Source organism: Ips typographus, linkage group LG3 (assembly GCF_016097725.1).
Source record: "Ips typographus isolate SLU linkage group LG3, UJ_Ityp_2.0, whole genome shotgun sequence".
NCBI classification, from domain to species: Eukaryota; Metazoa; Arthropoda; class Insecta; order Coleoptera; family Curculionidae; genus Ips; species Ips typographus.
The window spans coordinates 19,334,375-19,357,308 of record NC_138424.1 but is presented as its reverse complement, the minus strand read 5'-3'; the positions used below and the strand labels follow the sequence as shown (position 1 = coordinate 19,357,308).

The window sequence follows — 22,934 nt, the reverse complement described above, 5'->3', positions numbered from 1 at the left end:
ACATTTACAACAACCAATGGTTAAGCAAGATTTCCTATATCTATTGGAACTAACAATTTACAGGCAAAACCTCTTCAGAAATGTTGTTTTAAATTATTTTACTTAAATAAAAAAAAAAATTTTATAAAGTTTTATTGTGAAAACTGCAGGACTTCCATTTTTACTCGATTCGGACATTTCAAAACCAAAGCTCAATTTATATTCAGAAGAGAAAATAAGAAGGAAACTGGCTGCGTTCTGAAAAGTTAAACCAACTATTGATAAATCTTTAACAAGTTTTGTAAAATATATGGAAGACTGCAGGACATAACTTGTATGATAACTCCACTCACAGAAGACGACGGGATTTTTATCAAAAGGATTTTGCGACGAAATGAAGGGAAAAATTACTTTCGGTCTCGAGTTTATCCCAGTTTCACCTTGTTTATTTGCTGCGCTACTGGTCGTTAACTATTTATATACCGGAAGAAGTTTTTGAGGAAACTTTCCAAGATTGACCGTGGAAAATATCGTTGGAATAAAAGAAAGTTAAATTCATACAAGTTGTTTCTGCTGCTTAGTTGGTTGTTATGAAGCACAGAAAATGTTTGCCTAACATTCATGGCAAGTTTCAAAAGCCCCTTGGGCATTTTTAGTGACAAAATTTAACAACCAAACAGTTTTTCAACTTTTAAAATTGTTTTTTTTTATTTTGACATGTTTTTCCAGTGCAACTTTACTAACTTCTTGTATTTTCTTTTTCAGTTGGTGCCGGCACCAAAACCAAAGATATGTTCGCCCACGTGGGCACCACCGCAAAGTTACACTGTCCAGTGAATCCAGGTTTGTGCGGTAAACTTCACAGTGTCAAATGGTACAAGGACACGTCCCGGATTTACGTCCTTAGCCACTCAGGTATGGTGAAAAGGCCGGAAGGGACCGATGCAACAGACAGGTATGTCTACTCAAATTTTTTAGAGAATAGAAGCGTAATTTTGATCAAGTAATCATTGTAGTCTGAAGCAAAGAAGTATTACTTCTTCCGGTTTAATTTAAGTGGACTAATACATTTATCATTCCTATTATTTCAACTTCTGATAAACAAGTCTTTCTGATAACTTACAAAGCTTCTACAGGAACAATGACCGTGAAGCATCAATAATACAGGGTGGTCCAGTTTTAAGTGTTAATAAAATCGTTTTTTTGCTATAACTGTCAAACCGTTGGAGCAATTTTGTTCAAATTTGGAACAAGTAGGACTTAGAAATAAATAGTCGCAAAATTGTTTAGTGGCGTTGATCCAGGAAATGATCTTCATTTTTGGTTCTATTTTCTCAAAATTGAAAGTTTTTAAAATTTTCTCTTCAATTTGGAGAAAAATGTATTTCTAGTAAAATTTTGATTTCAAAATCCTTTTACGAGATAACCGGGTTATTACATTTTAAGACCCAACAATTTTTTTTTTATAAAAATAGTACTGCAAGAAGTGAAATACTAAAAAAAACAGGATTTTTGGACTAATTTTTACTCGCGTTCAATTTTTTTAGACTATATGTAGTGTAAAACTGAACATTCCAGCCCAGTCCAAATTAAAAAAAAAATTGTATCTGAAAAATTGCCTACAGGGTGACCAAAACCACTCAATCACATTTTCATGCACACCCTGTATACTGGAAGCAAAAACGGTTCTACAAACTTACGGTTCTGAGTTAAGGAGTTAATTGGGAACATTTTTGCAAATTTTTAGTAACTTGCATCGTTTTCGAGTTATTTAGGAAAAACTGGTTTGCTTCAACAAATTTATAAATCAGTCAATTTGTGACCTGAAATTTGAACACGGTTTAAAGGACAGTCAGTGATAAAATTGCCTGTAAAACCCACTTTGATTGACCGAATTATGTTTTTAAACACATTTTTGGAATCCTCATTAAATTTCCTATTTTAATAACGTGAAAAACGGTCAAATAACCCAAAAAAATACTACAAAGTCTTGTACAGTCAGAGAGAAAAGTGGTGTCAAAATTTGAACTGCCAGAAATACAGTTTAAAAAGACAGTCAGGGGCAAAATCGACTGTAAATCACACTTTTAGTGAATAAATGATACTTTTAAGCACATTGTTGAAATCCTTATTAAATTTTCTATCAAATAACCCAAAAAAACACTACAAAGTCTTGTACAGTCAGGGAGAAAAGTGCTGTCAAAATTTGAACTGCCAGAAATACAGTTTAAAAAGACAGTCAGGGGCAAACTCGCCTGTAAAATTCACTTGGAGGTACTGAATAGTCTAAAAACTTGCTATTTACTACTAGGAATAGTCTTATAGTTCGTTTTTCCAGACTGCAATCCATTGTCGAGCGTCTGACACTGGATTTCAAGAACTAAAAACAGTCGGAAAATCAAGACAAAGAGTATTATCATAAAACTCATTTTTTACTACTAAAAATAGTCTCAAAGTTGACTTTTCAGGCTAGAACTGACTTTACTAAGACTAAAAAGAGTCCAAAAGTCGGTTTTTATAAAGTCGTGCAAAAAAGTACACTTTTTTGAATGATTTTCAATGCAAAAAGTTTTACTTTTTTGCACTATGTTATATTTGCTGTGTTTTTGTCATCAGCATGTCAATTTTATAAAAAAATTTGTATATAATCCATGCAAAGTCCTTTTTTGCATTTATGTGTTGTTAACTTTCACTTGCGTGCAAAAAGATGTACTTTCTGCACTTGTGGAATAAACACCTATTTCAGGAATTAATTGGTGTACAACTCAATTTTCTGGACTGAAACAAGTTTAGAATTCAATTGAACACTGGAAACAGTCGAAATTAAATTTTCACACTAATAACATTTCTAAAAATTAGTTCTCAAGGCTAATATCATAGCATTTATAGCCAAAATTTTTTACTTTTATTACTGGGGAGTCAGAAACTTGACTTTTACTATTAGAAATAGTCTTAAACTCGATTTTTCAGTCTTAAAGCACTAAAAACAGCCCGAATTTTTTAGACATGCTACCATTTTTAGCACCTATGATATGTAGAAGTCAATTTAATAGCAAAGAGCTTAAAATTACATTTTCAAGACTATGGACAGTGTACAAATTGGATTTTAGGCCTGATAAGTCAAAAACTTTGTGAAGATAGTCTTGAAACTCGATTTTCAAGCTGAATACAGCCTTATAACTTTAAAAACAGTCTAAATGTTTAAGAAATGCTCGAATTCTTAGCACTGAGTTGTCTAGAAGCTATTTTAAAAGTGGCAAAGCTTGGTAAGACATTTTTAATCCTATGAAGAATGTAAAAATTGTTTTGTAAGTTTGCTATGTCAAAAACTTGATGGAAATAGTTATGAAATTCGATTTTCCCAACTGAAAGCAGTTTTAAAGCACTAAAAGTGCAAGAAAGAAAGTAAAATCAACTTGAAAAGTTAGTTTTTAGGCCAATTTTTATGAATCTAATGTCAATATCGTGTATTTAAGACCAAAATATTGAAATTTGCCTTCAAATTATGAAAACTTACTTCCCAATTATAAATCCCAAAATCCCAATTTTAAGCTTCTTATGTCACTTTTCATTAGTTCAGAGTATTTTTTTAGTGTTTAAGTCAATTTTCAATACTAAAGCCTTTCAATTTGTCTGAAAACTATTAAAACTGGGTACAACTGATTCAGTCTTCCTAAAGTCAATTTTCACCATTGCAAAGTCAATTTATTCGTTTCTAAGTTAATTTTCAAGACTAAAGTCTTTCAATTTGTTCGGAAACTATGAAAACTGGCTGCAAAGACTTTTTTTAAGCTTCTTAAGGCAATTTTTCGTTTCCAAAACAAATTTTTTTAAGGAAAAGTGCTTATTTCAAATTTGATCAAAATTGCTCCAATGGTCTGACAGTTATGACAGAAAACTGATTTTACAAGAAAGATTGTATTTTCCTTAGGAAAGCATTTTTCAGGAAACTAACATAATGCATGTCAACTTATTTTTTGCTGAGCTATCAAGTGGTGAATTATTGAAATTTAAAACTGGACCACCCTGTATACACCTGAGTAGTACCATGTTTTAAGCTTGCATTTTGTTTTTTGTGCCACTTACTGCACGAAAACGTCATATACAAATTAATTAGTTAGAAAATATAGATTCCCAAATATTATAAAAAAAAAAGGTTTCTCGTTTAGTCAACTGTTGATGTCTCCCATGTTAAGTGTGTTAAAATATAAGCTCGCAGAGAAGTTTAAGATATTATTAATTCGTTTTTCTCTTTTATTTTTATTTCTGTAAGAATGTAGAACAGGATTGTTTAATCCAAAAGGTGGACCCAGTGTTGTCCTCACTTTTTGGCTAAATTTAAGGTGGACTGTATATCTTCTGCTTGGTTATTTATTTCATTGAATAACAATACGTGACTGAACAATCATATTTTTAAAGAGTTTGATTCCTTTTACATCTGTAAACTATGTTTATAAAGCAGCATAAAGTCTAACATTGTCATGAAATTCTAATATTTTTTTAGAATAATTTTTTTCTTTTTTGTAAACGAGTTTAAGTAATTTGCAAAAACTGGACAAAAAGTACTTACTTTAATCCAAATTTCAATTACTTTTTAAATAACATATCCATTCAAAGTAATGTAAAATAAGTAAAAAACAATACTTTCACTTACTTTTATTTCTGTAAGTCTGTCTTAATTAAATCTCTACTTCAATCTCTAGCAAGTTACATAGTAGTCCTACAGATTCTCTTCTCTTTTGACAGAGGGAGAAAAATTAGTAAATTTCAGTCATTCGAAAGTATGAATGACCCTTTCAAACATTTCTTCCAACTCAGTACATTTTATAAAATGAGAAATCTACAGACATGAATCTTGCAGCTTACAGCTAGTATACTTGAAAAGCCATATTCCATTTTTTAATTTATTATTTGCTGGAAAAACTTAAAGTAAAATACGATGCTGCACTAATAACATGAATAGTTACAAATTAAATATCAACATTATAAACTCTGATCAATCTATACCTCATATTTTAAGGCCATTGATATAAGTTATTCATTTTACTGCTGATGTTAAATCTGAATTTCCATTAAAATATCCTATTGCCTTAGAAAGGATTGGCATTATATGGAAAGTGTAGTCGATATCGATTTTTGTCGTTTTCCATAAAGTGGAATTTTGTGTAACATTCCTTGAATACATTTTTTAATACTCAGTACCAACGATCTTAATCACAGATTGGTTTTTCCTTTAAATTCTCCGATTTCATGCAGGGTAGTATCCTTTTGGTTTACTTAAGTTATTTGTCTGTTATGTGTGTTTACGAGCAAAGTTGTCCTCTTCAGGATCAGGTTTCAGTCAACAACAAGGGTGTCCCGAAGATTATTAACCTACAAATAAATACCGGTCGAGGGCCTTAAATACCTTCCTCTCCCTTTGCCATCGTCCTAAGCTAACAAAATCGCTTTTATGCTCGAATCGGGGCGGGCGACGTTACAAGGCGAGGAAGGAATAATGAAGCGTCAAAGGTCATATTTAGTAATAAATTTATGGACTTTTAATGAGTTGTTAATTGCAAAAACTCTTCGGGACGGAGTCGAAATCCGGAACAATATCGAATTAATCAAACTAATTGCTTTGTGCGGGACTCTCTCGCCGAGTTTCAAGTGATGGGCGGAGGTAACCGGAAGGGTCTTCAACACTCTCCCGGGTTTTGTTCCGGTCTCCCTTTGAAGATGTACTCACTCAAAATAGGCTTTCTTGTATTAGGCCGAGCGAGATGTGTCCAAATTTTCGCAAAAAAGTATCTCAGTTAGTAGGTATTGCGTGAAAATGGAATACATAACCAATTTACCAGTTGAGAAGACATAGGATATAGAAAGCACCACTGAAAGAACTAAACGATTCAGGTTAGTAATAAGTAAGCAAGTAAGTTCTACTTTGAATTCACCAGAGTCCGTGTATGCGATTTAGGATGTATTACAGGAAATGCCAAGACAATAACTTGCGCTATGCAGACGATACTGAACCAACTGAAACGGTGCAAGATACTGTCCTTCTTGCTGGAAATATGCGTTATCTACAAATCGACATTTTGGCTTGACACTCTTAAAAAACACCAAATACATGGTTATAAAGAAGAATACGCATGCTGAAATACTATCCATTCCCGTTACTGTACTATGGCGTAGAAACACCTTTAACGAAAGATAAATAGAGTCATTTGAGAAGTGGACTTACAGAAGAATGATCAGAATATCGTGGGTGGAATACACGACGTTCTCCGAAGCGCTTACCATAATGAATAAAGGGTTGAAGGTGTTAAAGGACGAAAAGGGAAGAAAGATCACCTAGCTGATCACCTGCTGAGATACAGGGGAGAATTGTGGTCAATTGGAAGAAGAAGAATATCTTAGCTGCGGAATATGCGAGAATGGCTCAACATGTCTTCTGCAGATCTTATCAGAGCAACAGTTTCTAAGGTTAGGATTGCCATAGTGCTAGCAAACCTCCGATAATGAAGAAGAAGAAGTCAGTATTCTATCCGAATATCTGGACAATCAACCAACTCAGTTTTCAGTTCTCAGAGAACACTCTAACGCTGATAGAATTGATTGAACAACTGTTCAATCTTCTATAAAAATATCTGAACAATTAGCCAGCTCAATCATCCTAACACATTCTTCCGCTTTTATTTTCTGACGCTGATACAAATTTTAATTCATCTATAAAATCTGTTTGGATTTTAAAATCAACTAGTCAGTTTTCTATAAAAATATTGGGACAATTAGCCAGCTCAACTGATCCACTAATTTGACAACTTCAAGTAATAAGGAGCTTCTTAAAACATTCTTTGGCATAACTTTGACAATTCACGTACATCGAGAAGCTTTCTGGCGGTAATTTGACCATTTGAAGACAGTAACAAGCTTAAAAACAGTCTTCAGAATTACTTTGACAATTCCCAGACATCAGAAAGTGTTCTCGTGTTAGTTTGAAAACTTTGACACTTTTCAAACTACAATTTGGATAACCAGAAAGAAGACAGTAAAATGCTGACCAGCGTTTGTTTTGACAATTTCAAGACATGACAAAAGCTTGGGATAGTGTTTTGACACATCCAAGACCGATGTCTTGAATGTGTCAAAACAAAGAAGCTTTTTGGCGGCAATTTGACCATTTTTTTTTTGCAGACATCAGAAAGCCCAGAATAGTGTCCAGCGTTGGTTTTAACAATTTTAAGACGTAAAAAAGGCTTCGGACAGTGTTTCTGGCATTTCCAAAACATCGGAAAGCCTTTTGGCGGTATTTTGACAAATCCTAGACATATGGAAACCTTCTCGTGTTAACTTGACAACCGGAAGTTAGTAAAATTCTGTTCAGAAAGCTAAGATTTGACAACGCTTTCGATGAAATGTGTCTGTCAGATGTCAGTTTAATGACGCTAATAGGATTTAATTTATTTTTTAACTAGACATCACATCTTTGTGTTTTCAGTATCCGCTGGTAAAATGAGGACTTATTACTAGTATTTCCACAAAATGTGAGATTACTTTTTGAAGATTGTGGTCGTTGTATTGGCAACAACCGAGGGGTAAACCGCTGGGGCATTATGGTGTACAAATTTTAGGAATTAATGGGCATTACTGGAGGACATTGGTATTTTGAAAACTATTAATACAGTTCAAAACGTGTAAATTATATTATAAAAAAAATTATAAAATAATATTTTCTATACATCTACCATTCAAATTTAAACATAAATAAAGTTTGTTCATTTTAATGAATTCCGTTGAAAAACAATAAAAAATTATGAATTTTGTAATTTTACTTCTAAAAATTTTTACGTTCTCTAGCGACAAAACCGTACCACTAACCCATCAACTTTTGTATGTCAATAGAAAGCTTATTTCATTGGCTATCCATTGGCATATAAAAGTTTATACAAAGTGTGGCAAATAAGCTAGTTATTGACGATTGAACGAAAGAATGCACCAAAAAAGTCATGAAAACATTGAGTCAATTTTGACACCCTCTAGCGGCCAAACCGTCTAACCTATCTATTCAAATTGGGAGACTGTTAGAAAGCTCATTGCATTGGCTATCCATTGACGTATAAAACACTACTAAAAATGGTGCAAATAAACGAGTTATTGAAGATTAAACAAAAGGATGCACGAAAAAAGTTATAAAAACATAGTCAACTTTGACGTTCTCTAGCGGCCAAACTGTCTCACCTATCAACACAAGTTGGAAAATTTTTAGAAATGTCATTCCATTGGATCTTTATTGACGTATAAAACTCTATCAAAAATAGTGCACTTAAGCGGGTTTTTTAATATTAAACAAAAGGATACACCAAAAAAATTGGTCAAAGTTGACGCCCTCTAGTGGCCAAACGGTACCACTAACCAACCGACTTTTCTACGTCAATGGAAAGCTCATTTCATTGGCTGTCTTGCGACATATAAAAGTATATACAAAGCGTTACAAATATGCGTGTTATTTATGGTTTACAGACAGGGTGCCCCAGAAACACTTTTTGACTGGTTAGGGCTAATTTGACTCTGGAAAATTAAGAATACACGATTACATGAGCTACTAGGTCTAATACGATGTAATGCATAGACATTTCCTGAAAAACCGATTTTGCAAATGACAATTTTTTGTAAGGGTCACATTTGCCTGAAAAGCCACCGCTATTCGAATGGGTTTTGCGGTATGTTGTCCACTTAGTGCAAGCGAAAATCGACTTTAATGATTTTATTGCTACAGTTTTGCTACGGCTTTAAAATTGACATTCACTGTGTTAGGTTTATGCCAAATATTAGGGCCGTACCTGATTGAATTTAAAAAAAATCCCTCAAAGAAGTTAAAGTGGTTACAGTCAAGAAAAACGTTTAGTCAGCTTGGGAGCCCTCTGGCGGCCAAACAAAGCTCCCTATCAACACAAACGGCCATATTTTTGGAAAGCCTATTATACTTTCTATCCATTGACATATAAAAGTCTATACAACGTGTTGCAAATAAACGAGTTGTTTGACAATAAAGACAGTTTTGACTGAATTTGACAGCTACTACTTTAACCTTCAATAACTCGATTATTTTGACAGTTACAGGGTAGTTCAATGTATCAATTTAAAGATTATATTTTTCAAATAAGTGACCTAATACAAATTTACCTTAGTTTTGAACAGAGAATCAGACAAAAGGAGTGTTTAATTTGAAAAACGTCCTTTTTTAGAACTGGTGTCTTGAGCTCTTTTTTTGACCATCCTGTATAATAATTTTATCGTTTTTCTTCACCTACTCTTAGAACAAACCTTGTATAACATGACAAAACACAAAAACCAAGAAAAAACGTTTCCTGATAATATGAATAAATTAAAATTATTGTTTTGGAGACTGAAAATATTAAATTTCCCATAAAACGGTAAATATCTCTGAAACGGATACAGAAAAGTGTATGACATTAATACACGAAATTTGTCTGGAATTTGACGTAGAATCCAAAAATGCAATAATATACAAGGTGTCCCATTTAAACTAAGCAACAGTTGATATCTGCTTCCGGTTAAATCTAAGTAAATAAATTAACTTTTTTTAAAATTAAAAATGGTTTTTTTAGACTCTTCTGTCGTAGTAATTCAGAAAATTATTGAGTATTGTTAGGTTAGGTTAGTTATTGGGAATTATTGGGAATTACTGGACATTACAAGGAATTAGTGTACAAAATTGTCACAGCGGCTTACCCCTCGGCAACAACCATTTTCTACTTTTGCTAAGTAGGTATTTTGTAAGATTTGATCTACAAAAGTTGGAAAGTACTAAAATTTTGCTTTTTCGAAGTTGCATTGTGAGAAAATATTAAATGTTAGTAGCATTAAACAAAGTCCTATAAAAAAACTTTTCTGACAAACTTTTTTAAATTCACGTTGTGTACAATGCACAGTGGAGTTTTGCGAAACAAATAAACCTACTGGCAGTTATAGAACAACTTTGTGAAACTTAGTTACTTGCTTTTAAACGAGGTTTAACATACTCGTCAAATTACCGAGAGCCGGTTAAACACGTTGCAAGTAGCATAAAGTAAACGTTTACGGCATGCCTAAGCATATTTGCCTTCACACTTGATTACACACTTTTATCCCGGCAACCTTTAACGTCAAAACCACTAAATCCGCCCTTTTGATCCCCAGCCAAATCCCCTAGTTTAGTATATAGTCTCTTCCACCAAACTACGCCCCTAACTCCACTTTATGAAACATTTTTTTTCTGAATATGATTACGGTCACAGATTGTCTTGATGATGATGTTGTTCTAAAGAGGGTTTTTTTTTGTTAAAAAACTTTGTCAGTGCTATTAAATTGGGCAGATTCTGTTTGCTCCTGCAATATTTGGAGAGAGGTAAACAAAAACAACATTCAGTTGCGGAGTTTTTAGTTGGTGAAAGGGAAGCGGTGCAGCTGCAGCTCGCTATAAGATTCCAGAGCGGATATGAAAAACGATTTGTTTCGCAGCTTATTATATTTCCAGAGAGACTTCAAAGCGCGTCGGTATGGAGTTGAATATTTAGCGAAAATGAGTCGACTCAGATCTAGCACAAACACGGTTGAGTTGCTTTAATAAGACTGAATATTTTGTAGTAAAAGCGAAAAGCCTCAGGACGACGTTGTCTTAACGAAAAAAATCGAGACTGCACGCTTCAAATTAGGAGAGCGAAATGAGTTTAATGCATAATTCAATAAGGTTCTTAGCCACGGTTGGGTGGACAAAAGTTCCCTCGCTTCCGTTTTCCCACACATTCTCACTTGTTTCGCCGCGAACTTTTGTTTTATTAGGGTTAAGGATCAAAACACCTTGAAGGTTGAACACAGGATGTAATCAGAACAAGAGTCACGCTATTCTATTATTTTGGTTATGGGCAGGTTAAAGTACTAGACCTGTCCGAACTTATATTGTTTATTTGATTGTGCTGGATGCCAAAAGCAATATTAGCCATTTTTAAATTAATACATACACTGGCAGAATTAGAGGAACTTTAACATCAATTTCCTCTTCAATCCTTCGCTCGATTTTCTGAATTGTAGTTTGATTCTTCATGAATACATCTATCTTATTACGATTTTTAAATGGTTTGTCTTTATATCATATACAGGAACGAAAAGAAAGTTCTGTGCTCTTTGAGACACCCTGTGGAGAGAACAACTGAGAATTGAAAACAGTTTATAACATCAAATTGTAGGCCGTTATTTTCTGAACATTTCTCATAGTGATTTTTTGCAAAATTTTGCTTGGAAAATGATTGAGACTAAATAATTCGACGATAAACTCCTGAGACCACAGGTCAAAGGATTTTTTCCAAAGAATTATTTAGTCGAAACCATTTGCCTAAAAGAAAAATTTTGCAAAAAACCTACCAATGCACATTTTACGTGATAAAACGTGAACGCCGAGGGGTAAATGTCAAGATTATTTCCTGAAAACTCACATTTTAGTTTATTAACAAGAAAACACCTTAGTTAGAACACAAATACTAAACTAAACGTGATGAAATTAATGATAATATTGAACTCACCCTAGCAGACGACAGATTTTCGTTCAGCCATGTATATTTTTGTTTACATTTCAGATTGACAATCAGACGTCATATTATTTTAATTTATGTAATTTTTTAATGGAAACTACGTTATAGTGATTTATTAATTGTTAATGTTGAAGAAAATAGCTTAAATTTTATATGTGTCTAAATCCCGTTTCGTTTAATATCAAATGTTCTTCAAAAAAACGTATTCGAAAAAGGTAGGAGGTGTTTATTCAGTGTAAAATTTTAGCAACTAGGGATTTATTCAGTATATAACGGCTCTCATTGGTCAAACTAGAAAGGTTCTTGAATTTTATTGGCTGCTAGTACAATGAGGGAAATAATCAGTACATAACGGCTCTCATTGGTCGAACTAGAAAGGTTCATTGAATTTTATTGGCTGCTAGTACAATGAGGGAAATAATCTTTTTTATTTCCTCTGATATCTCAATTATTAAAGAAAATATAGGGTTTCGAAGAAAATGCGGATATTGATCTTATTTTTCTACACCTGTTTTAGAGGTAATCTATTGCCATGGTTTCCTAATCAAATTTGCTATACGTCATTGGTTCTTGTCAAGCGAAAGTCAAGAACATTCATCATTTTAATTCTTTAAAATCCAACATGGGTGATATGGCTTCTATTGATGTGGCGACGGCTGTAGTGTTGATTGAAATTGGTACAAGTTACAGCGATGTTGGTGACATATTAGGAAAATCAAAATCTACGATATATCGTAATGTAAGACGTTGGAGACAAAAGGGAGAGTATGTGAGGAGACGAGGTCAAGGAAGAAAACGGTCAACTACGGCTAGAGATGACAGATTCATAGTCTTGCAAGCATTATTGACTAGTTAGTTTGAAGGCCTATAGAACCAAGAAAGCTCTATTACTCCAACGACGTCATCGTGTGGCCAGACTAGGCTTTGCTAGGGAAATTGGGAAAATAATCAGTGGACCAATGTTTTGTTCACAGATGAGAGTCGATTTTGTGTTAATTCCATCGACGGCAGGGAAAGGTTATATCGCCGCCGAGGAAAACAAGATGAACAATTTAATTTTACTCCCACTGTCTGCTATGGTGGAAGCTCAGTGATGGTCTGGGGTAGAATATGCTTACGGGCACGAACAAGTTGGTGGTTGTTAATGGAGCTTTAAATGCAGATGGATACATTCGCGATGTTCTGCAAGAGCATGTCGTACCATTCGCCCCTTACATCGGAGAAAACTTTTTGCTAATGCACAGCAATGCCCGCCCTCACAAGGTTCATTGTGTCTCCGACTCGGAATAGAAACAATGGCGTGGCCGGCATGTTCTCCAGACCTTAATCCGATTGAAAATGTCTGGGACATGATAGGTAGACGATTAAGGTCCATAACTCCTGTAGTCCAAAATCCCGAACAAGTGCTCTGGTTGAGATTTGGGACAATCTGCCTCAAGACATGATTGATAATATCATCAGAAGCACGAGGAGACGAATGACTGAAGTGATAAGGGCGCGTGGAGGCGTTACTAAAACAATTTTGAAAATGTTTTTGCTCTACAGGTTCTTATATTATTGGTGTTTTGAATCTTTATTTTCATACATATTGTTCGTTAATTTATTGTTGTTGTGATTTTGTGAACACCCTCCGGTTTATGATAAAGCACAAATTGGACCAGTCCAAAGCCTGGATAAAGTGTGAAGGAAGCATTAAAAATTACATTTAACCAAATGCAGAAAAAGAAACTTTTTAATTACCCCTGTATACTTTTAAGCATTCTTTACACAATAAGCTGATAGGTAAAAGTGTGACGTGACCAATATTTGACTTAAAGTAAAAAGTTCTCAGAGAAACGACATGAATTTCATATCCAATTCGAGTGAGCTCCTGTCAGCTTATTTGCTTCTCTAAAAACCCCCATTCACTAGGCGCTATATCTTTTGATTGACTACAAATTTTATTCCCCTCATTTTGCCGCTTCTAATATCTCAGTTACCCTGTGCAAACTTAGAGCCGTTAATACATTTTAAAAAACGGATAACGACTCAGAGGTTGCAAGTTACCCGAAGGAACTTTGGAAGGAAAAGTTGAATTTAATATGTAAGTTTATGGTCCAATCTGTCTGAATCCCTAGATTCTCCAGGAACATGCAGGGTATGTGTAGGGCCTTTACGAGAACTTTATGGCCAAGGTCAGAATAGAGAACCAGCACTCGCTCCCACTGAAAACCTGCAGGGACGTTTGTCAGGAATGCATCTTTTCTTCAGATCTCTTTAACATCTGTGGAGAATACATAATTCGGCATTGGATGAGTGGCATGAAGGAATCTCAATTGCGGATAAAAAGATTACAAATCTGAGATACAACATTAATAGCAGCGTCAGAAGAAGAAATGATGGATCTTCTAAACCGAGTGGAGACAGAGAGCAATAACTGTGGCCTTATTATAAACGGGAAGAAAACCAAAATTATCATAGTTGATCGTTCCAATACTCTGCAATTGACAGAATCTCTGCAAAGATTTCATTTCTTTTTATTTATTAGTAACTCGGGTTTAAGTGAAAGTGACATCTGAAGGAGAATAGGACCAGCTTTTGGAAAGACAGAACTATTACAAATAACACTAGAACTAGTACAATCGTTGATTTTTTCTATCTTTCAATATGGAGCTGAAACGTAGACAATTAAAGAAGCAGACAGAAAAAGACTTGATGTCTTGATGTCGCGATGTAGTGCAAGACGAACTAAGGAACTAAGGAACTCTACCTGTCTGGAGAACATTTTTTGGACACATCGTGCAAAGAGATGAAAACAACCTGGAGAGGCTGATAGTTTCGGTAAACACAGAAGAGCAAAGGTCTAAGGGGGGGGACACCAACCAGGGGGCCCATTCTTGAAGGCAGTAAACGAAATTCTCAAGAGAAATGTTGGTAGAATGTGACACAAGAAGCTGACAATGGCGGGTTCCTGTCACATTCTACAGGTATTTCTCTTGATAATTCCCTTCCCTGGTTTCAAGAATACTTACCCAGATGGACTGATCAGATCCAAAAGGCCACCGGTAGTTTGTTCTACGGTTCTGTAAATATAGCTCGGAATTGAAGTCAATGGAGAGAAATAAGTTGACTAAGACGGAATGGTGTTCAGTTATCAATAATTAAGAAAAAACACCTTTTTTGGTGCCAAACTGATCTACATCTCTATCCGTAACTGATTTGTGTGAAAATAGGAAACTAGAGCACACTGTTTCGAGACGTTAGAGCTTCTTTTGGCCCCTAACGAGTCCAGGACAGACAACCAAGTTCAATACACAAAACTAGCAAAACATTGCAACAATATGCAAAAGCTCAGACATAACTTGCAAAATGTCTTCTTAAACATGACAGTTATCGAATAATCAAATTGTCGCAAACTACAGGGTGATCCAGTTTTAAATGTCGATAATTCACCATTCGATAGCCCATCAAAAAATAAGTTGACATGCATTATGTCATTTTTGTAAAAAATGCGTCCTAAGAAAGATACAGTCCAAAATTTCAGTTCAAAAAAATCGATTCTTTGTCATAACTGTCAGACCGTTGAAGCAATTTTGCCCAAATTTGGAACAAGTCTTAAATATAATTAATACTCATTACGTGATGTTATTGAAAAAAAAATTGATCGGTTTTCACTTTCAATGGTCTGAGATTATAACAAAAAACAACGATTTTTCCGATTTTTAGAGGGCTGTATGTCTCTTAGTATGAGGTCTTTTATAAAATGACGAAAAAACATGTCAACTTATTTTTTGAAGGAGAATCCACTTCTGGCAGATTTATTTTTATAAAATGATATTTTGCTGCCCGGATATCCCTCTTTTCTTGGGTTTTAAAACGTAATAACTCAGTTATCTCCTAAAAAGAATTTTGAATCAAAATTTGACAGCAGATACATCTTTCTTTAAATTGAAGACGGAAATTAAAAAACTGTAATTTTTGTGAAATATCCAGTCAGCGTAGAAAATAGAGTGGGAAAATGAACACCATCTCCCTGTATTTACGCCACTGAACAAGTTTGACAAAACGTCATTCACATCACATAATGAGCATTCATTTCATAAGTACTTGATGAAAATTTAATCAAAATTACTCCAACGGTCTGACAGTTATAGCAAAAAAACGAATTTTTAAACTAAATTTTGGAGGACTGTATCTTCCTTAGGAAGCGTTTTTCAGCAAAATGTCATAATGTATGTCAACTTATTTTTTGATAAACTATCGGATAGTGGATTATTGACATTTAAAACTGGACCACCCTGTATATACTAATCTCGTAGGCTAAATATCTTTCCAACTGAAGCTAAATGAGCTCAATTACCTAACACTTCTAAAGAAACAATACATATTAAAATAAATATCATCACTAGGGCAGAACTTGTTGAACGAGTTGACAATTGATTTCCATTTCACACATCTTCGATCAATCTCGGGTGCGGCAAAACCTGCACAAGTGCACAAGTATTTTCTAATAAAAACTGCCTTTGTTACGTAAAGAATGCCACCAAAGCGGCAAAAGCATTCGGGAATATTTAATATTCATTTATTGCCCTCGGGGAGATTCCAATCTCACCAAGGTGTCGCGGTAATGACATTGGAAATGCCCTAGGGCGCTGCAATATCTTGATTATTGTTTAGTTATAGACTTATAGAGGAATGTTTTAATTCCGTGTAATTGGATTTGGAGCTTATTAGCGTTGGGGTTTTTGTGGACTAAAACGTTGGATCGGTTTTATCTGTTCCGGAAATTTATGGCGCGTTACAATGTCGTTTGATTTGCCGACAATAAATCGCGTAATTCCGGGAAGACGTAATAAAAGCTACCGGCTGGTGTTCTCTCCTGCGAACTTTGACTATAAAACGGTAAAAGGACCTGGCAGTATAATGAAACTGGGGTGTTTTAAAGTTATTTGGAAACCTTTACTGCTTTCAAAGCGGAGATGTATTTTACTTATAGTCTTTTGGTCTTCTGGTCATGTTGCGGTGTTGGTTAAAGACAATTATTTGCCTAATCTTGTAGGAATGCACAAGTGTGATATGGGGGGAAACAAGACGTACCGCAGTATGGCGCGGTAATCCTTTTAAGGGAATTACAAAACTGGATAAGCGAGCCGAGCAAATTGTATTCTTAGCCAGTGTTAAGGCGAAGACGCGGAAAATTAATTATTACCAAAATTAATCAACTTGAACCCATTAACTGTAAGAAATGAAATCGGCTACGCCTGACGGAATTAATGTAACATGAGGGAATTAAACTGGGACGGCTTAATTCGGCTGCTAAAATAATTTAAAACGCAATTTATTGCAGTGTCAGATGAAACAGACAAGCAAATTTTTAAAAAAGTTTAAAAATCCCTGGCAACTGATATTAAATTCCAATTTGAAAGCGTTAAAATTGGCTCGATTTGGAATGCTACCGACTAAGCTAAACGTTTGATAAGAATGTACACACCGTTATCGAAGCTTTAGAATCAGTGGGGAGGAGTTTTTACGTTCAAAGTACAAAAAAACTGGATAGAAAAGAATAATGGTCGCACAAGAATAAAGTGTTTTAGGACTCCCAGACTATAATTTCTCCCACAAAAACGACAGCAATCTGATAAAACTCTTTAGAAGATTGCGACAAGATTGAACCAATAAATTGTCGCCTGTAGGAAAAACTTAGATCCAGATTAACACTTTGTAGGTGCAAAACAAAACAACAAAAAGTCGAGTTGTTGTGTAGTCGCAAACTAGGTTAGGAAATTTATAGTTGTGTAAGTTGTATGGCGCCGCCATCTCCACCAAAAACAGTAAAATTTCGCAAAATGTCCCAACGGGGGATAACGTCGTAACGGGGAAAAATAACAAGACCGCCCGCCGTTTCCAGAAGATTTCACGGATGTAACACTTAAAATATTTACGATGTCCTGTGTTTCATAAATGGGAACACGGGTTTATGTACAAAGCGGGGTTTTAGTTTAAGCCTTTAAGCTGTAACGGCACGACATTTAGGAATGTCGATTACGGTCAGGGTAATGTCCTGGTTCACGTAAATCTCTACAATGTGTTTTTTTTCTTCTTTTAACTTTTTTAATACCCGGATTTATAATAATTAGGGTCGTTTGCACTATTCTAGGTTAAAAAAAAAAGGAAAGATTTTTTCACCTACAATTGTAGATTGTAGCTGGAGTAATTGTGGGTTTAATGTCTGTTGAGTGTGCTTTTAGTCACTTTCTGTTTGGTTATCTCAGTTTACAGTTTACCTGAAACCAGAATTTTTTTGAAATCTTTTCTGGTACTGCCCTGGTTTTTACAATCAATTTACTGTCTCCAGTGTAAATTTCAGGTCCGTAATTGCCCAAATACCCAAATAACGAGCCAAACTGTGTTTCATGTCATTCAGTCATCTTCTGTTGGGGTATTTCAGTTTAACTGATCAGGATGTTATATAAAAATTTTCCAGCACGGCCCTGGTTTTTAATTTACTGGTTCCAGTGTAACCTTCAGGTCCGTAATTGCCCAAATACCCAAATTAGAAGCCAAATTATGTTTCATGTTATTTGAGTGGGTTTTCAGTCACTTTCTGGTTGCGTATTCTTGAAACGACGAAAAGGAATAATCAAGAGAAAGACCTGTAGAATGTGACAGGAACCCGCCATTGTCAGCTTCTTCTATCACATTCTATCAACAATTCTCTTGAGAATTCCGTTCCCTGCTTTCAAGAATTAGGCCCCTGTTGGGTTAATCCAGTTTAACTAAAATCAAGATGTTCTTAACAAGTTTCCAGTACAGCCCTAGGTTTTTCATTTAATTTACTGACCTTAATGAAACTTGCAGGACGAGGATTTTTTCGAAATTTTTCCTAGTACGGCCCTGGTTTTTACATTTAATTTACCCCTGACCCCAGTGTAAGTTTCAGGTTCGTAATTTCCCAATTATTCAAATTACGAGCCAATTTGTGTTTAATGTCAGTTGTGTGTGTTTTCAGTCACTTTCTGTTCGGTTATTCCAGTTTAACTGAAATCAGGAGTTTTTTAAAAGAAATTCCAGTACAGCCCTGGGTTTTACATTTAATTTACTGACCTCAATGAAAATTTCAGGACCGTAACTTCCCAAATACCCAAATTACGATCCAAATTTTGTTTCATGTCAGTTGACTGTGTTTTCAGTCATTATCTGTGGCTTTACTGAGGATACTAAGGATACTAAGGATTTTATCAAAAATTTAGAAATCTCAGTTTACAGTTTACCAGAATTTTTTTGAAATCTTTTCTGATACTGTCCTGGTTTTTACAATCAATTTACTGTCTCCAGTGTAAATTTCAGGTCCGTAATTGCCCAAATACCCAAATTACGAGCCAAACTGTGTTTCATGTCATTCAGTCATCTTCTGTTGGGGTATTTCAGTTTAACTGATCAGGATGTTATATAAAAATTTTCCAGCACGGCCCTGGTTTTTAATTTACTGGTTCCAGTGTAACCTTCAGGTCCGTAATTGCCCAAATACCCAAATTATAAGCCAAATTATGTTTCATGTTAGTTGAGTGTGTTTTCAGTCACTTTCTGGTTGCGTTCTTGAAACGAGGGAAAGGAATAATCAAGAGAAAGACCTGTAGAATGTGACAGGAACCCGCCATTGTCACCTTCTTCTGTCACATTCTATCAACAATTCTCTTGAGAATTCCGTTCCCTGCTTTCAAGAATTAGGCCCCTGTTGGGTTAATCCAGTTTAACTAAAATCGAGATTTTCTTAACAAGTTTCCAGTACAGCCCTAGGTTTTACATTTAATTTACTGACCTGAATGAAATTTGCAGGGCGAGGACTTTTTCGAAATTTTTCCTAGTACAGCCCTGGGTTTTACATTTAATTTACTGACTTCAATGAAATTTGCAGGACCGTAACTTCCCAAATACGCAAATTACGTTCCAAATTGTGTTTCATGTGAGTTGAGTGTGTTTTCAGTCATTATCTGTGGTTTTACTGAGGATACTAAGGATTTTATCAAAAATTTAGAAAAAAAATAGAACGAACACAAGATTACTGATAAAAGTTGTCAAATTCAAGGGTCGTTTGCACTATTCTAGGTTAAAATATAGAAAAAAGGAAAGATTTTTTCACCTACAATTGTAGATTGTAGCTAGTAATGGGCCTATCCCACATATCATAAATTTTTGCTTTAATGACTGGAATCGAAAGAATAGGATCAAAAAACTAATTTTTCATATTCTTGAGGAAAAAATTATGGTCGTAAATGTTCCTACATTAGTTTGAATTTGTCCATTAAATTTAAAAGATCTGTTTTGGCGCGCATGTGACGTACGTAATTCTGGGCGATTTTATTGGCTGTTGCACGCCAACTGTTTCACTTCTTGTCGCTGATTGGTTGATAGTGTAGTACGTCACCGGCGGCGGGCGTTTAAAACATGAGATTAATGTAGTTTTTATCATCATTTTTTTTTCTATTTAGACTTAATATTTTTGAAAACAAAAAAATACGGGTATAATATTTTCAATCCGTCTTTGTAGTTATGAAATAAAAAAAAATTGTGGGACAGGCCCATTGTGGGTTTAATGTCAGTTGAGTGTGCTTTTAGTCACTTTCTGTTTGGTTATCTCAGTTTACAGTTTAGCTGAAACCATATTTTTTTAAAAATATTTTCTGGTACTGCCCTGGTTTTTACAATCAATTTACTGTCTCCAGTGTAAATTTCAGGTCCGTAATTGCCCAAATACCCAAATTACGAGCCAAATTGTGTTTCATGTCATTCAGTCATCTTCTGTTGGGGTATTTCAGTTTAACTGATCAGGATGTTATATAAAAATTTTCCAGCACGGTCCTGGTTTTTAAGTTCAATTTACTGGCTCCAGTGTAAACTTCAGGTCCGTAATTGCCCAAATTATAAGCCAAATTATATTTCATGTTAGTTGAGTGTGTTTTCAGTCACTTTCTGGTTGCGTATTCTTGAAACAGGGGAAAGGAATAATCAAGAGAAAGACCTGTAGAATGTGACAAGAACCCGCCATTGTCAGCTTCTTCTGTCACATTCTATCAACAATTCTCTTGAGAATTTCGTTCCCTGCTTTCAAGAATTAGGCCCCTCTGGGGTTAATCCAGTTGAACTAAAATCAAGATGTTCTTAACAAGTTTCCAGTACAGCCCTAGGTTTTACATTTAATTTACTGACCTTAATGGAATTTGCAGGACCGTAACCTCCCAAATACCCAAATTACGTTCCAAATTGTGTTTCATGTCAGTTGAGTGTGTTTTCAGTAAATTTCTGTTTGATTATCTCGGTTTAACTGGGACGAGGATTTTTTCGAAAATTTTCCTAGTATGGTCCTGGTTTTTACATTTAATTTACCCCTGACCCCAGTGTAAGTTTCAGGTTCGTAATTGCCCAATTATTCAAATTACGAGCCAATTTGTGTTTAATGTCAGTTGTGTGTTTTCAGTCACTTTCTGTTGGGTTATTCCAGTTTAACTGAATTCAGGAGTTTTTTAAAAGAAATTCCAGTACAGCCTGAGTTTTACATTTAATTTACTGAACTTAATGAAATTTGCAGGACCGTAACTTCCCAAATACCCAGATTATGGTACGTTCCAAATTGTGTTTTATGTCAGTTGAGTGTGTTTTCAGTAAATTTCTGTTTGATTATCTCGGTTTAACTGGGACGAGGATTTTTTCAAATTTTTTTCTAGTACGGCCCTGGTTTTTACGTTTAATTTACTGACCCCAGTGTAAGTTTCAGGTTCGTAATGGCCTAATTATTCAAATTACGAGCCAATTTGTGTTTAATGTCAGTTGTGTGTGTTTTCAGTCACTTTCTGTTGGATTATTCCAGTTTAACTGAAATAAGGAGTTTTTTAAAAAAAATCCAGTACAGCCCTAGGTTTTACATTTAATTTACTGACCTTAATGAAAATTTCAGGACCGTAACTTCCCAAATACCCAAATTACGTTCCAAATTGTGTTTCATGTCAATTGAGTGTGTTTTCAGTAAATTTCTGTTTGATTATCTCGGTTTAACAGGGGCGAGGATTTTTTCGAAAATTTTCCTAGTACGGTCCTGGTTTTTACATTTAATTTACCCCTGACCCCAGTGTAAGTTTCAGGTTCGTAATTGCCCAATTATTCAAATTACGAGCCAATTTGTGTTTAATGTCAGTTGTGTGTTTTCAGTCACTTTCTGTTGGGTTATTCCAGTTTAACTGAATTCAGGAGTTTTTTAAAAGAAATTCCAGTACAGCCCTGAGTTTTACATTTAATTTACTGAACTTAATGAAATTTGCAGGACCGTAACTTCCCAAATACCCAGATTATGGTACGTTCCAAATTGTGTTTTATGTCAGGTTAGTGTGTTTTCAGTAAATTTCTGTTTGATTATCTCGGTTTAACTGGGACGAGGATTTTTTCGAAATTTTTTCTAGTACGGCCCTGGTTTTTACATTTAATTTACTGACCCCAGTGTAAGTTTCAGGTTCGTAATTGCTCAATTATTCAAATTAGGAGCCAGTTTGTGTTTAATATCAGTTGTGTGTGTTTTCAGTCACTTTCTGTTGGGTTACTCCAGTATAACTGAAATCAGGAGTTTTTTAAAAGAAATTGCAATACAGCCCTGGGTTTTACATTTAATTTACTGACCTCAATGAAATTTGAAGGACCGTAACCTCCCAAATACCCAAATTACGTTCCAAATTGTGTTTCATGTCAGTTGAGTGTGTTTTCAGTAAATTTCTGTTTGATTATCTCGGTTTAACTGAGACGAGGATTTTTTCGACATTTTTCCTAGTACGGCCCTGGTTTTTACATTTAATTTACTGACCCCAGTGTAAGTTTCAGGTTTGTAATTGCCCAGTTATTCAAATTACGAGCTAATTTGTGTTTAATGTCAGTTGTGTGTGTTTTCAGTCACTTTCTGTTGGGTTATTCCAGTTTAACTGAAATCAGGAGTTTTTTAAAAGAAATTCCAGTACAGCCCTGGGTTTTACATTTAATTTACTGACCTTAATGAAAATTGCAGGACCGTAACTTGCCAAATACCTAAATTACGTTCCAAATTGTGTTTCATGTCAGTTGAGTGTGTTTTCAGTAAATTTCTGTTTGATTATCTCGGTTTAACTGAGAGGAGGATTTTTTCAAATTTTTTTCTAGTACGGCCCTGGTTTTTACATTTATCTTCCTGACTTAAATGAAAATTGCAGGACCGTAACTTCCCAAATACGCAAATTACGTTCCAAATTGTGTTTCATGTCAGTTGAGTGTGTTTTCAGTCATTATCTGTGGTTTTACTGAGGATGCTAAGGATACTAATTCAATTATTCAAGGGTCGTTTGCACTATTCTAGGTTAAAATATAGAAAAAAGGAAAATTTTTTTCACCTAC

At 34.8% G+C, this 22,934-nt stretch overlaps 1 protein-coding gene across 8 annotated transcripts in view; it reads left to right on the top strand.

Annotated features, from left to right (window-relative positions):
• The window catches only part of nrm (neuromusculin), a 527,634-nt gene that overhangs the window by 225,799 nt on the left and 278,901 nt on the right, over positions 1 to 22,934 (top strand). For all 8 annotated transcript variants that reach the window (XM_081975067.1, XM_081975061.1, XM_081975068.1 and 5 more), the window contains exon 2: positions 745 to 934. In XM_081975067.1, the coding sequence (XP_081831193.1) occupies positions 745 to 934 (190 nt within the window). The remainder of the gene's footprint in view (positions 1 to 744; positions 935 to 22,934) is intronic.